The sequence below is a fragment of the Alosa pseudoharengus genome, unplaced genomic scaffold, assembly GCF_046254945.1.
Source record: "Alosa pseudoharengus isolate Yale_2024_CS ecotype anadromous, Long Island Sound unplaced genomic scaffold, YU_APseudo_1.1 YU_APseudo_1.1_scf_1, whole genome shotgun sequence".
Classification (NCBI taxonomy): Eukaryota; Metazoa; Chordata; class Actinopteri; order Clupeiformes; family Clupeidae; genus Alosa; species Alosa pseudoharengus.
In genome coordinates, this window is record NW_027468564.1 from 8,492,554 (window position 1) to 8,508,604 (window position 16,051).

At 47.1% G+C, this 16,051-nt stretch overlaps 1 protein-coding gene across 1 annotated transcript in view; it reads right to left on the bottom strand.

Annotated features, from left to right (window-relative positions):
- LOC143116898 (uncharacterized) overlaps positions 1 to 6,147 on the bottom strand; it is a 61,893-nt gene extending 55,746 nt beyond the window's left edge. Inside the window, exons 1-3 of the mRNA XM_076278265.1 lie at positions 3,628 to 6,147; positions 3,218 to 3,246; positions 1,307 to 1,411 (exon numbers count right to left, since the gene is read on the bottom strand). Coding sequence (XP_076134380.1) covers positions 1,307 to 1,411; positions 3,218 to 3,246; positions 3,628 to 6,147 — 2,654 coding nt within the window. The remainder of the gene's footprint in view (positions 1 to 1,306; positions 1,412 to 3,217; positions 3,247 to 3,627) is intronic.
- Between the last annotated feature and the right edge of the window lie 9,904 nt (positions 6,148 to 16,051).

Here is a 16,051-nt window from a genome sequence, read left to right on the forward strand (position 1 = left end):
CCTGACCGTCAGCTGTTTGGGAAACGGGATCGTTTGCTCTGCGCTTCACTGTGCTGGTGCGGTGGCTGGAAGGAGTACAGCGCTCCTAGTGGCTAGACGCGGTATTGCCTCTTGATTGCTTTTACTTGAAGACTGTTTTAGAAATTTGTGACTGCCATCCTAACATGAATTGGACTATAATCCACTTGTGATGTTTTAACATTTTTTTGTCTAGGACATAACTGATTAATAAATTGAACAAAATAATAAGAGTAAATCCTTGTTTTGGTATCCTTCGCCTGCCCACCACATTCCCTGCTGCTTATTAAATTGTTTGCCTGGTCACGGGTAAACCAAGCTAATAGACCCATGTGACACATGCGTACATATGTCTACTGTGTGAGTATGTGTCATACTTATGATTACTGTGAATGTATGTGTGTGCGTGTGTATCTGTTTATGCACATGTGTGCATATGGAATGCCAGGCCAGTTGGGGTACAGTAACATAATTTAATTTATTGTGTGGCCCCCCATGAACGGAATTCCACGAAACTTGGTGTGCATTCAGAGGGTTTCATAATGATCCTACACTTCCAATTTCGTGCAGTTTTGACTATGTTAGGTCACAGATACCTGCGATTACAACACCTCATTTTTACTTTTTTGTGTTTAACTAGGTGGCGCTATACATGAAATGAGTGGTTATGGAATGGGTTGACATGGCCCCTTGAGATCAACATACAAAAAAAATGGTCCTCCTAAACCCTAGGGTTCTCGAGATATTCACGGAAAACTGTGTCTGCCCTACCCTCCTTTCGGGGGGTCCAGTCCAGCGGGGGGACTACAGATCAAAACGAAAAATGATGGTTCCATGCTATCCATATGGGGTTACATGCCCTCCAAGTTTCGTGTACCCCGGTCTTTCAGTGTCCCGGGAATCCTTGACGGAAATTTGGACATGCGAAAAAGAAAAAACATCTGCCGCTTCGCTGTGCCCATCATTCTAACTCTGAGAATTATCATTCCTGAATAACACAACACAAGTGTGTGTATCTGTATGTGTGTGTATCATTCCTGAATCACAACATGAGAGTCGATTCAAATCACTTAAAACAATGTGGAAACATGAAGGCTGAAGTTGCCGGTCTTATAGAAAGAAGAAGCAGAACGTTTATACTCATCTGTTGGTTTGAATTATGTAAATTGACTGGCTAGATTTTCATGAAACCTGGCAGAAATGGTATGATAATTATTATTGGTGGTGGTGGTCTTTGTGTGTGTCTGTTTGTATCTCACTGCATGATCTCCTATATGTCTAAACTCACTTTATGCCTGATGGGACTGATCCACTGCTGAAGTTAAGAGGCGGAGGCAGAGACTTCATGGACACACAGCTGGGCACTGGAGATGGAGGTCTCTTTGTATGTGGTCTGCAAACACAAAGACACACAAGGAACCAAATGACTGAATATGTCCACACTTGATGTCACACACATAACCAGTAGTCACTGTTTTATCTCTTTCTGTCAATCTTCTCTCATGATTTGGGTTTTGTGTATATGTTTGTGTGTGTGTGTGTGTGTATGTAGAACTCCCTGCATGATCTCCTATCTATCTATCTATGAAAGCAAGAAGCGTCTGTGTGTGTGTCTGTGTGTCCTAATGTCTGTGGCACGCATATCTCGCTGACCGTTTGTCAGACTCATTTCAAACTTGGCAGGTGTCTTGCTACAGGCATGGGTAAGTGCAGTGACGTTGTTTAAATAAGAAATACAAAAGATATTGTTAAATATATTGGTAATAGAAGCACACATTGGCTTTCGCCGCTAGCCACTCCCCCTCCCACACAGCACTATACTGTAAGCTACCAGTGAGGATAGAAGCAGGACTTTGGCAGAACTGGATCAGTGTAGGTTACAGGGGTAAAAACTTAAGCGAGTGCAAGATGTGTTCACATGTCTGACCTCAACAATAAAGACCCCCTGTATGCGGTTTGCTTGCATAAAATGACTCCGCGGATTTTGCAACACGCCAACACACACAGGTATGCAGTGGCTCTTCAAAATGACTGCAATGTCCTAAATTGAAACAAGTGATAATGTTCCCGAATTAAAGAATGTCTCAGAATGCCACACATGCAAAGCATAATCAGCAACAAGCAACGAGTGGCAGACATAGTGTGATGTCACTTATAGGCCACCAGATACTGTTTTTGAGTCACACCGTTGCAAATTTCATATGATGATGCATCATTCCACAAAATGGTATGTTTTCTCTATCATCAAATTAATCAATAGGCTAAGCATATAGCCTTGACTCAAAACAGCTGTTAGAATTATGTCATTTTGATTTGTAAAAAATGTCACATGCAGCCATGCTTAACTCATTGAGTGCCAAAATGCGTTGAGTGCCAAAAACGTAATATTACGTTTTTAGCTTTTTTTTTAAATTACGAAACTAGACACTCTAACACACCTTATATGTGATTTTGGGAACTCTGTGATGAATGGAGATGAAATATATGACGATCGAAAACTCATGAAAATGCACATTATCTGGACATTTTATCATAACTCGGTTGCCGCTTTGGGTCGAATCAGTGACACCTGCACGTCAGCTCAAAACCAGGCCATTTTCGTGGGTCTATCACTAGGTGGCAGTCTTACCAGGTCTCACTGATCACTTCCCGGAAAGTTTACAGGCAACACTTCATATTTCATGAAAGACGTTATATCTCCATTTCTAGAAAAAAAACAGCGATTTTGATGAAAACTAGCCACTGTTTAGCTTGGGATTTCTCAGGAACAGAGGCGTGTAGAAATACACGGTTTGCACCCACTGAGAGCTTAAAGTCTCACCTTTTAAACGAGCCATTGTATGTGTTCATAGCTATAACACAGCATATGCTGTGGCTGTACAAAAATCATCAACAATGGTCTAGATTGCTGCCACTCTAGGACAAAGCTTCCGAAAACAGCTTGGCATTCAATGAGTTAAATTCTGCTCACTTCACATTTATTATATTGTAACATCCGACCAAAAGCCAGAGGTCGGTTAACGAGTTTATTAACACCAAGCACAGATGCAAAGAACACAGTGGGCCGTGTCAGGCCCAGAACTGGAAAAAAGACAGAACTTCCCTAGCCCAATCCCTATATCCCTCTTGGGTCCGCCCCTTCTCACCAGGCTGCCAATCATCAGCATGCCCAGGGTTATACACATAGCACGGTCGCTACATTACCCCCCGCATCAAAGTTCCTCGACCCTGAGGGAACAACAATTACACACGCGAATACAAACACAACACAACACAACAAATTTAAACAAAGTCTCTCAGATGGGCCGGCGGCTCTCTTCGCCTCTGAGGCCGAGCAGGCACCGCCATGTCACGGGTGGGAGAGAGTGGCACTGGGGAGGGGGGTGAGGTGGGAATGTCTGAATGTGAGTCTGTGTGCCCATTGATGGGCGTGTGCGGGGCCCGGTGCCCATCCCGCTGAGGGGGTGCAGGGTGAGTAGTGTCTGGGAGGGGGCTGTTAAGGGGGGTCTGTGAAGGCCTGTGTGGGAGCTAGGGGTTAGCATCTCCGTGGTAGGGGGCCAACCTGTCTCTATGTATGGCCACTCGTCTGCCACGTGGGGGTAGCTGTACTCTGTACACCACCTCCCCCAGACGCTCCAACACTCTACAGGGGCCTACCCAGTCACTGTCCAGCTTAGGGCAGCGACCCTTTTTTCTCTGCGGGCTGTGGACCCACACCAGTTCCCCTGGTTCCAGGTGGCGGCCTTTGTAATGTAGATCGTAGTTTCTGCGCTGCCTCGCCCCTGCGCCTTGCAGCTGTACGCGTGCGAAGTCGTGGGCTGTCTCTAGGCGGTCCTGCAGTCTCCTGGCATACTCTCGTCCTGGGGGCACAGCTGGGGTGTCAGGGGGGAGGCCAAAGGCCATTGCTGGTGGGGTGCGGAGCTCTCTACCCAGCATGAGCAGGGCTGGTGTGCAGGCTGTAGATTCTTGGACGGCGGACCGACAGGCCATCAGCACGAGCGGGAGGCGCTTGTCCCAGTCGCGTTGATGTTTAGCAGTGATGATGGCCAGTTGCTGGATCAGGGTCCTGTTGAAGCGTTCTACTAAGCCATCGCTCTGCGGGTGTAGGGGGGTGGTGCGAGTTTTGTTTACACCCAGTCTATGACACAGGTCGGCGAATACTCGTGACTCAAAGTTCCGCCCCTGGTCACTGTGTATGGTTTGGGGCGTCCCAAAACGGCAGACCATGCCCTCCAGTAGAGCTTCAGCCACAGTCTCTGCCTCCTGGTTAGGGAGGGCATAAGCCTCGGGCCACTTAGTGAAGTAGTCCATTACTGACAGCACGTACCTGTTCCCGCTGTCAGTGACCGGGAGTGGACCGACGATGTCCACCCCGACTCTTTCCATGGGTGCGCCGACTGGAAACTGCTGGAGCTGTGCATGGGACTGTTCAGAGGGGCCCTTCTTGGCCGTGCAGCTGTCACACCTTCTGCAGAAGTCCTCTACGTCCCTCCTGGACTGCCCCCAGTAGAAGCTCTGACGTAGGCGACGGAGAGTTTTGGTGACCCCGAAGTGACCAGCCCCCATGGCCCCATGCACTGCTTTCAGCATGGTCAGTCTCTCTGCTCTGGGGACCACCAACTGCCACCTCAGCTCTCCCGTCGCCGGATCCTTCCAGGCCTGCTGTAGCACCCCATCAGTGAGCCGCAGGCCCTGGAACTTTGCCCACAGCCCTTTTGTCGCTGCGGAGAGCGGTGCCACCTCCTCCCATGGTGGCCGTGTCTGCATCTCCACCCACTGGAGCACTGGCTGTATGTCCATATCGGCCTCCTGCTGTTGTCTCCACTGCCTCGCTGACATCTCAGTGAGCTCACAGCACACCGCCACCGTGGCCAGGCTGACGATGGCTGCCTCCTGGCCCTGTAGCTCCCTGTCTCGTGTCTCCCTCCTGTCGCAGTGGCGGCACCCTTCCTCAGCGCAGGGTCGGCGAGACAGGGCATCGGCGTTGGAATGGCGAGCTCCCGCTCTATGCACCACTTTAAAGTCATAAGACTGTAGCTCCTCCATCCAGCGTGCTACCTGGCCCTCCAGCTCTTTAAAGGACATGAGCCACTGGAGGGCAGAGTGGTCCGTCCTGACGGTGAATGGTAGCCCACAGAGGTAATATTTGAAGTGGCGGATGGATGATAACACAGCTAGGAGTTCTCTGTGTGTGACACAGTAACGACGTTCGTGCTTACTGTAATACGCCACCACTCTCTCTCCCTCTGGGCTTAGCTGTGCCAGCACCCCGCCCACTCCCTGGCCACTCGCGTCACAGTCCAGGATGAACGGGAGGGAGGGGTCAGCCGGAGCCAACACGGGAGCCTCCCCCAGCGCCTTCTGTAGCGAGGTGAATGCCGTTTGACACTCACCGGTCCACACGAAGACTTGGTCTTTGTGCAGTAGCCTGAACAGCGGTGCAGCCACACAGGAGAACCCCCTCACGAACCTCCTGTAATAAGAGGCTAAGCCCAGGAAGCTTTTCAGCTGTTGCTGGTCCGTTGGTGTGGGCCAGTCTCTGACCGCTCGTACCTTTTCATCCACTGTGCCAATGCCCTCTCTGCCCAGCCTGTGCCCAAGGAATGACACCTCTCTCTGCATGAAGTGGCACTTTTCCGGGTGGAGTTTGAGACCCACTGCTGCTATACGCTCCAAGACATGCCGTAAAGACTGGAGAGCTGCCTGGAAAGTGGGGCCATGGGCGAGAATGTCATCCAGGTACATCACACACTCACGCCGAGGGACTCCTGACAACACTTTGTCCATCAGTCTTTCGAATGAGGCTGGTGAATTGCAAAGGCCAAATGGGAGAACTTTGAACTGCCAGAGGCCACGGCTTGTGCAGAAAGCAGTCTTTGGTTTGGCAGAGGGGGAGAGGGGCACCTGCCAGTATCCAGATCTCAGGTCCAGTGACGTGAACCAGGCCGAACCCGCTACCTGGTCCAGAGCCTCGTCCACCCGTGGCAGGGGGTAGGAGTCCTTCCTTGTCACCCCGTTGAGCCGCCTGTAGTCCACACAGAACCTCCACTGACCGTTCTTCTTCGGGACCATGACGACAGGAGCGGCCCACGGGCTGTCAGACGGCTCCACAATGCCCGCCTGCTGCATCTCCCATAACACCTTGTCTGCTGCTTCCTGGCGTGCCAGTGGGAGGCGACGTGGGCGTAACTTGATAGGCGGGCTGTCACCCGTATGTATGTCGTGCTGTATTAGGTGTGTGCGCCCCACGTCACCTTCTTTGAATGCAAAAATGTCCTTGAAATGCGACAATAGTTGCCACAATTCTTCACCCTGTTGGGGGTCTAGATGAGAACAGTTCCGTCGCCATACACCCCGTACTGCCGACACGACACTTCCCTCCTCCGTTTGGGGGAGCTGGGCTGCCAATGGTTCAGGTGTCCAGCTCTTAGGGGTCTGTATAGTGTGTGCAGGCTGTGGCGCAGGTGAGGCGGCTGGTGTGTTCTGAGCCGCGGGGGCTGTAACATGCCTCTGCTCCGCCGTGAGTGGGGGGGTGGGGGGCTACAGGGTCCTCGAGAAGTGGGCCTCCCGGTCCCTACAACAGGGTCATTGTTGGCTTCAGCGGTGTTTGCTGACACAGTGGTTACCTGGGGTGTTGTAGGGTTGAAGCCCAGGGGGGGTGGAGCCATGTTGACAGGGTGGCCTCTGCAAGATCCAGCCGGCAGCCCGTGTTCTTCAAAAAGTCCAGTCCGAGAATGCAGGGGTCCTGGACTTACGCCACCCACACCGGGTGGCGCACTGTTTTACCGCCCACCACAAATGTCAGTGTCCCTTTGCCTTTCATGGGTGACAATTCCCCCGTCACCGTCCGCAGGTGGACTGCTGTTGGCTCCAACACAGTTCGCCTGGGGAGCACATCGGGCCACACTAATGTCACTGTAGTGCCGGTGTCAACCAGCGCCACACACGTTACTCCCTCCACAGTGACTGGAATGTGGCAGAGGTCCCCAATTGAAGTCCGGCCCACTACCGCCACCGCCATCGGCCGAGCCGCGCCTGAGGGTGTATGTGAGGGCCTGTGATTTGTGGTCCGCGTTGCCCCCTCTATGCGGACCCGGGGTCGTTTCCCTGGTGTCTGGGTGCTTTTGGGCATGCGCGTACCAGGTGACCAGGTTTCCCACAGCCCCAGCACAGTCTAGTAGAGCGGTCCGGGCGCCGTTGTGTGCCCAGGGAGGCTGCCCGCACTAGCTCCGTCAGCTCCACTGCCCATGTTGGTGTTTGCGGAACCTCTGCTGTTGCTCTGACCTGGGGGCTGTTGTGTTCCTGTGTGGGCCTTGTGATGTAGGCGCGGGCCGTCTCTCTCTCTGACGCCCTCTCCAACGCCTCGTGCAGGGACCGTGGGTGTGTCAACTGCACCTCCACACGCAGTTCAGGTGGTGAGAGGGCTTGCATGAACCGGTCGCGGGCTAACTCGCTCTGTACCGCCGGGGGCATGCTGCTATATGCTCTGCGGGTAAGGCTCTCAATGTCGCTGGCTAGTTGTCGTAGCGGCTCGCCATGTCTTCTGTATCTGTTATTTAGTTCATTGCGGAGGAGCTCTGCTCCTGTAAAGTTCCCGAACCGTCGTTGGAGAGCCCCTACCAGTGCGTCGTAGTTCCCTCTGTCATCCACGTCTAAGAGCAGCAAGCATGCTAAAGCCTCATCCGTAAGGCACATCGCCAATTGTAACGCTTTAGTCTCTTGCGACCAGTTCTGTGATTTAGCAAGCAGTCCGAACTGCGCATGAAAAGCTTCCCATCTCACCTTCCCGTTGTACTTAGGAGTCTTCACGGAGCTAGCCGCTGTTATTGTGGACTGGGCGCCGCCATTGTTGTTTACTTCTGAGCTTCCCGCGCCGGAGGTGACGTTAGTGTCTACGTCCCCTCCAGCTTTGGCTTGCGGATAGCGCAGCGTGCGGGCCCTCGTCCGCTAAAGCCAGCCTCGGAGGTCATCTCTTCCATCGTGCTCCGAGGATGGCCTCTTCTGTCCTCCAGCCGTCGCAGCTCCCTTGTCAGGTCACCAAACGTCCATTCCCCGGCTCCGTCTCCGTCACTCGTCTCACCAGCCATTCCACAAGATGCGAACATTTTCTCCCCACACACTCTGTGGCGGCACCGTCTTGCTAACGCTAATCTCTAACTAACTGGCCACTAACTAACGGTGCAGGGTGCACCCTCGGTCTTCCTTAATCACTCCTTCGATAATTTTTACTTCTGACACCAGTGTAACATCCGACCAAAAGCCAGAGTTCGGTTAACGAGTTTATTAACACCAAGCACAGATGCAAAGAACACAGTGGGCCGTGTCAGGCCCAGAACTGGAAAAAAGACAGAACTTCCCTAGCCCAATCCCTATATCCCTCTTGGGTCCGCCCCTTCTCACCAGGCTGCCAATCATCAGCATGCCCAGGGTTATACACATAGCACGGTCGCTACATTATTATCATGTATTCATTATTGAATGCTTACCTGGAATTATGTTTTTCCCTATCATCCTATTTTTAAAGTAGGCCTACCTGCAGGCATGTAATTGGGCTAGAGCATATTTGAACAGGCGCTGCACTAGTATGTCTAAACTCACTTTATTCCTGATGGGACTGATCCATTGCTGAAGTTAAGAGGCGGAGGCAGAGACTTCAAGGAAACACAGCTGGGCACTGGAGATGGAGGTCTCTTTGTATGTGGTCTGCAAACACAAAGACAAACAAAGAACCAAATGACTGAATATGTCCACACTTGATGTCACAAACATAACCAGTAGTCACTGTTTTTATCTCTTTCTGTCAATCTTCTCTCATGATTTGGGTTTTGTGTATATAATATGTGTGTGTGTGTGTGTGTGTATGTAGAACTCCCTGCACGATCTCCTATATGTCTAAACTCACTTTATTCCTGATGGGACTGGTCCACTGCTGAAGTTAAGAGGTGGAGGCAGAGACTTCTCACTCTTCAAGGAAACACAGCTGGGCACTGGAGATGGAGGTCTCTTTGTCTGTGGTCTGCAAACACCAAAGACACACAAGGAACCCTATGACTGAATATGTTCACACTTGATGTCACACACATAACCAGTAGCTGGCTACAGATCAAAACGAAAAACGACAGTTCCATGCTATCCATGTGGGGTTACATGCCCACCAAGTTTTGTGTACCCCGGTCTTACAGTGTCCCGGGAATCCTTGACGGAAATTTGGACATGCGGCGGCGGTCATAATAAAACAAATGAAGATCCATGGGTAGACATAGAAAACAATCAAGTACAATGCAACAGTTTACTGTTAGCACTTTTTTCCCAAAGACAACATTAAATCAACAAACTTTGTTATTAATAGTACATTTAAGGCATGGAATAAAATAAAACAAATTCTCCATCAAGAAATAGGGCTTCCCAGGCACATACAAATATGGAACAACCCATCAATAAATATACAGAGCACCCAGCTATACTGGGAAACATGGATAAAAGCTGGAATCCAGCGGTTGTCAGATGTCACAAATTACGACTCTGTTGTACCATTCAGTGAATTAAAAAGCAAATTTAACCTAAAAGATACAGAAATATTTAGATACATGCAACTGAAGAACTGGATAACTAGGAATTTCGACTTGGGAAAGGAAATCAGCCCGGAAATGGCTAAGATCTTAAAGAAGCCCTATGCAGGTCTGGTTATTCCTTCGCTGTTTCTGGGTTTTCGCCTGATTTGGGATCGCATTTTCACGACATAGCTCCCCCTGCAGCTTCGGTAGCAAGTGACTGCTACGCTAAACCCCCACTAGCTAGCGAGCTAGCCATCAATAAACCAAGCTAAACACATAGGGCTCGCAATAAAACGGTCGAGCAAACACATTGTTCAAGAGACTATCAAATCACATTACAAAAACGAAGTTCACCCAAGGGTAGGCTACTTACAATTTCAACAGCAACAAAGCCAAGTCGGAGTCCGGTTTGCAGTCTTCTTAGAAACTACAATCTGACTACATTTTCGACTATTTCTGCCGAGTTACATCTGGATGTGTTCGGACCGCGATCAGAAAGTTGCATATTCGGTTTTTCCGCAGAGAAGCACTAGGGGGAGACGAAGCACCTACCAAATGGCCCAAAAAGTGATGTAGAACCATCAGAACGACTCTCAACCTGCATAATTAAGGTCATTTTTGCTAAAATTGTTGCAGAGGGCCTCTTTAAGCCAAAGTAACAAAAAGAAGAAATTGATCGGCTCTATGTACAATTTATTGATAAGCATGGAAAGCAGTGATGTATTACTACAAAGTATACAATAAATGGACTGAAGACCTAGGAGTTGATGTTACAGAAAAATGGAAAGAATGCTTGTCACTAACATACAAATTAACTACTAATGAAAATCTGCGATTAATACAGTTTAAAACTAGATGTACCGCAGAGCGGTACAAAATATGACCGCCGCTTAGTCCAGCACATTTTTTCCACAAAAAGAAATCACGCTGAAAGGCCTATATGATTCTACGTGTGCGTGCTTGTGTGTGTGCCTGCGTATGTGCCTGTGCATGCAAGCGTACATATGTCATATGTGTGCACATGAAATGGGTTAACATGACCCCTGGAGGCAAACATACGGAAAATAATGGTCATCCTAGGCTCTATAGTTCTCAAGATATTCACAGAGAACTGTGTCTGCCCTACCCTCCTTTTGGGGAGTCCAGTCCAGCGGGGGGGCTACAGATCAAAACGAAAAACGATGGTTCCATGCTATCCATGTGGGGTTACATGCCCACCAAGTTTCGCGTACCCCGGTGTTTCAGTGTCCCGGGACTCATTGACGGAAATTTGGGCATGCGAAAAAGAAAGAAAAAAAAAATTCTGACTAAACCTATATGACCGCCGCTTCGCTGCGCGGCGGTCATAATAATGACAAGAATATATTATACGAGAGATAAAATAAGCAAGTTTGATAACACATCATCAGATAGATGTTTAAAATGTAACCTGTATGGTAATTCCCTCATGCATGCCTTGTGGTACTGTAAAGGAATTAAGGGTGTGGGAGAGCGTAGAGATTTGGTTATCTAAGTATACCAACAGAAAAATCATATTTTTTTCATAGAATGTGTATTTTTCAGGATATAGAGGGGATAAGATATCCTACTAGCTGGCAGACACTTTTTTCCTCTCTTATCTTTAAAAAACTAATATTGCAAAATTGGAAAAATAAGGAAGCTCCTTCAATAGATAACTGGAAGGCCTTAATGAAGTATTACCTGTAAAATGTATCTTTAGAACCCCTTTATTTTTTTATTTTTTTATTTTTTTTGTGTTGTTGTCGTTGTGGTTGAGTGAATGTGGACCATGTGTGGGCTGTATGGGTTAATAGGGGCGGTGGGGGTGGATGGGTGGGAGAGGTGGGTGGATGGTAGGGTGGGTGGGGGGAAGGGAGGTGGGTTGGTAGAATTGGGTCGACTGTTCCTTTTTTCATCGAGTTTGTTTTTACCTTATTTGATGTACTTCATGGTACCTAATTATGATGACTCACAGAAATGAATAATAACAAGAAATCAAAAAAAAAAAAAGGAACCTGCCGCTCTCTCTCCCTCTCTTGAGCGCAGGCGCATTCTCAATTAAATGGATCACATATTGGGCATGTGAAAAAGAAAAAGATCTGACTAAACCTATATGACCGCCGCGCAGTGAAGCGGCGGTCATATAGGTTTAGTCAGATCTTTTTCTTTTTCGCATGCCCAAATTTCCGTCAAGGATTCCCGCGACACTGAAAGACCGGGGCACACGAAACTTGGTGGGCATGTAACCCCACATGGATAGCATGGAACCATCGTTTTTCGTTTTGATCTGTACCCCCCCCCCCCGCTGGACTGGACCGGCAGACACAGTTTTCTGTGAATATCTCGAGAACCGTAGGGTTTAGGAGGACCATTTTTGTATGTTGATCTCAAGGGGCCATGTCAACCCATTCCATAACTACTAATTTCATGTATAGCGCCACCTAGTTAAACACAAAAAAGTAAAAATGAGGTGTTGTAATCGCAGGTATCTGTGACCTAACATAGTCAAAACTGCACGAAATTGGAAGTGTAGGATCATTATGACACCCTCTGTATGCACGCCAAGTTTTGTGGAATTCTGTTCATGGGAGGCCACACAATAAATTAATTCATGTTACTATACACCAACTGGCCTCTAGGTGGCCGGAGACAGTTTTCTGTGAATATCTCGAGAACTGTAGGGCCTAGGAGGTCCACCTTTTTTATGTATGTTGGTCTTAAGGGGGCATGTCAACCCATCCCATTACCCCTTATTTCATGTATAGCGCCACCTAGTTAAAAATTAAAAAGCAAAAAATTAGGTGTTTTCATCACAATATCTCTGGCTGACAAGGTCAAAACTGCACGAAATTAAAAGTGTAGGATCATTATGACATCCTCCGAATGCATGCCAAGTTTTGTGTACTTTCGTTCATGGGGGGCCTTACAATAAAATAATTTATGTGTACATTTAGTGACGTACACCAACAAGGATTCCCGGGACACTGAAAGACCGGGGTACACAAAACTTGGTGGGCATGTAACCCCACATGGATAGCATGGAGCCGTCGTTTTTCATTTTGATCTGTAGCCCCCCCGCTGGACTGGACCCCCCGAAAGGAGGGTAGGGCAGACACAGTTCTCTGTGAATATGTTGAGAACTGTAGGGCCTAGGATGACCATTTTTTTCCGTATGTTTACCTCCAGGGGTCATGTTAACCCATTTCATGTACACACATGTGCACAAACAGATACACACACACACACACATACATTCACAGTAATCATACGTATGACACATACTCACACAGTAGACATATGTACGCTTGCATGCACAGGCACATACGCAGGCACACACACAAGCACGCACACACACACACACACACACACACACACACACACACACACACACACATAACATAAACATGTACATGCACACATGCACACAATTCAAGAATTTCTCAGAATTATGAACAGGCAAGATGGAAGTGAGGTTGTATAAAATGAATTTTACATGTGAAATCTATGAACTAATCATGTTTTGGTACTTGTCGTCTAGCAAATACCAGTGAGAATTGAGTGTGGATAATGCAATTTAATGAGACAGTTAGAATCATATAGGCCTTTCAGCGTGATTTATTTTTGTGGAAAAAATGTGCTGAACTGGGCGGCGGTCATATTTTGTACTGCTCTGCGGTACATCTAGTTTTTTACTTGTATAACAACTAAGCAACCATTATTAGGTGGATGCAATTAACAGTGCAAATATCAGATCTGTACTCATTTAAATTTGAACTTGAGTTTAAGGAGGCGGTTACGTTAACTCCAGAGGCAAAGTAAACAGTCCAGCCAGTTAACATGAAAGCCAGTTACCGTATAACACCAGCAAACAAACGCTAATTGGGCTCTCACGTCCAAATTTTAGGAATGGGGGGGGGTGGTATGCCGTAAAGCAGTCAAATTTTGTAGTTCTTTTTATGCTCGGGTTACCACCCGCATCCCGAAGTTCCGTAGTGCCAGTAAGCAATACAGACCCTGTCAGGCTATGGCATACGTGTCATTCAACCTATTGTAAGTCAATGTACCATCACAAGGGTCTTGGAAATATTATTAAGGTTGAAAAACTCCATGGTGTTGCTTTAATTCATGTTTCAAGCTCTCTATACAAATAAAACATTGGGCATTAAGTAAAGCACAACATTAAGTTGATGTTGTTTAGTCAAGTCACCAGCATCATACTTAGACCAAGATAAAATATTAGTTAATTGACAGACTGTAATATATTTTTAAAAATACCCGTTTAATTTGAAAACTACATACATATATGACTATAGGAATCTGACACCAGACCCTGTTGTTGATGGCTTTGAATTGGAGCCCAGTGTTCCAGTGTTGCTTAGTAACTGATTTACAGTCCTGGTCATGTTGTTGTCTACAGGCACCTCCCCGACTGTTATCATGAGCACAGAACTCAATGGTGGGATACACTGATACCAGAGGGACTACAGGTACATGAGGCCTTGCTAATCTGGAGTCAGCTTTTGTCTTCTGGTGTTATTGGATAAACTCTCACAGACACACAACACTGACCTCAGCACAGTATGAGTCACCATGCTGATATGGTGTCAGTCTCTCTCCTATGGTGCTATTGGATAAACTCCCACAGACACACAGTGTAGTGTAATTTGTTATATGTTTCTCATTTACTGAAATGTTTAGTTTAACTATACATATGTGCTATGTGAAAATGGTTCCCTTCATCCAAAGTCTCCATCTGTGGAAATTTCCAGAGAGTGAAAAGACTGTTTGCTGTAGGGTGTCTGATTGTCTTCACCCCAAGGACACAAACATAGCCTAGGCCATTAGAAGGTTAAGGGGTTTTGTAACATCCTTATCTCTGTTAATACTAACTGGATGGATAGATCATTGTTGGGGGGAAGTTTCTTGTGATTTTCCATGTGTATGTGTAAAGGGTATGCTGTGGGTCTCCTGAGGGGTATTTCACAAAACCTAAATAAGGGATTAAGCTGGGATATTTTGGTTATCCAGGATGATTTTAGCCTTGACTAGGTTTCACAAAAGAGATGGCACATAAGTTACATATAAGTTATTCTCTGCACCTAGCCTGGTCCCGACCAGGCTAACAGCCAAGCTAAGTTAATTCTAATGGTGATTATGTTGTCTTATTGGTTCAGCTAGCTGTCATTCAAAGAGCTTTATTCCATAAATATACTATTTGCTACATGTATTTACTTGCAAAACACAACAGATTGTCTGCCTAATACCATATGGTTATCATTTTAATTATGGTAGCCTTATAATTATTATGACCGTCGCGCAGCGAAGCGGCGGTCATATAGGTTTAGTCAGAATTTTTTTTTTTTTTTTTTCTTTTTCGCATGCCCAAATTTCCGTCAATGATTCCCGGGACACTGAAAGACCGGGGTACACAAAACTTGGTGGGCATGTAACCCCACATGGATAGCATGGAACCATTGTTTTTCGTTTTGATCTGTAGCCCCCCCGCTGGACTGGACCCCCCGAAAGGAGGGTAGGGCAGACACAGTTTTCTATGAATATCTTGAGAACCGTAGGGTTTAGGAGGACCATTTTTTTTTTGTATGTTTGCCTCCAGGGGTCATGTTAACCCATTTCATGTGCACACATGTGCACAAACAGATACACACACACACACACATACATTCACAGTAATCATACGTATGACACATACTCACACAGTAGACATATGTACGCTTGCATGCACAGGCACATACGCAGGCACACACACAAGCACGCACACACACAGACACACACACACACACACACACATACACACACACCCACACACATAACATAAACATGTACATGCACACATGCACACAATTCAATAATTTCTCAGAATTATGAACAGGCAAGATGGAGGTGGGGTTGTATAAAATGAATTTTACATGTGAAATCTATGCACTAATCATGTTTTGGTACTTGTTGTCTAGCAGATACCAGTGAGAATTGAGTGTGGATAATGCAATTTAGTGAGACAGTTAGAATCATATAGGCCTTTCAGCGTGATTTATTTTTGTGGAAAAAATGTGCTGGACTGGGCGGCGGTCATATTTTGTACCGATCTGCGGTACATCTAGTTAACATACTTGTTGTTTGCTTCTTTTGTAGATAGACATTTGATGAACAGCCTACTGTAGTAGTCGACTGGAGGTGTTGAGGCAGTTTTTCGAAGGTGTTTTAAACTATTTTGATTATAGATGTAACTGGGTGTAGCAGGGGGGAACGCGTTATTTACTCCATCCTTATAGAGGGAGCCGAGAGAGACTTTAGCCCTTCAGGGACTGGAGTAGGTAAAGGAAGAAGCTGATTTGATTCTGTTAATCAGAGTAGTGCAAGGTAGCAAGTGGAACCACCTGTATGTGAGTCGTCAGTCTTTTGTCCAAACAGCGTGTACAATTACTGTGTCGAGCTGAGTTCGCAGGAAAGTTTGTTCAACT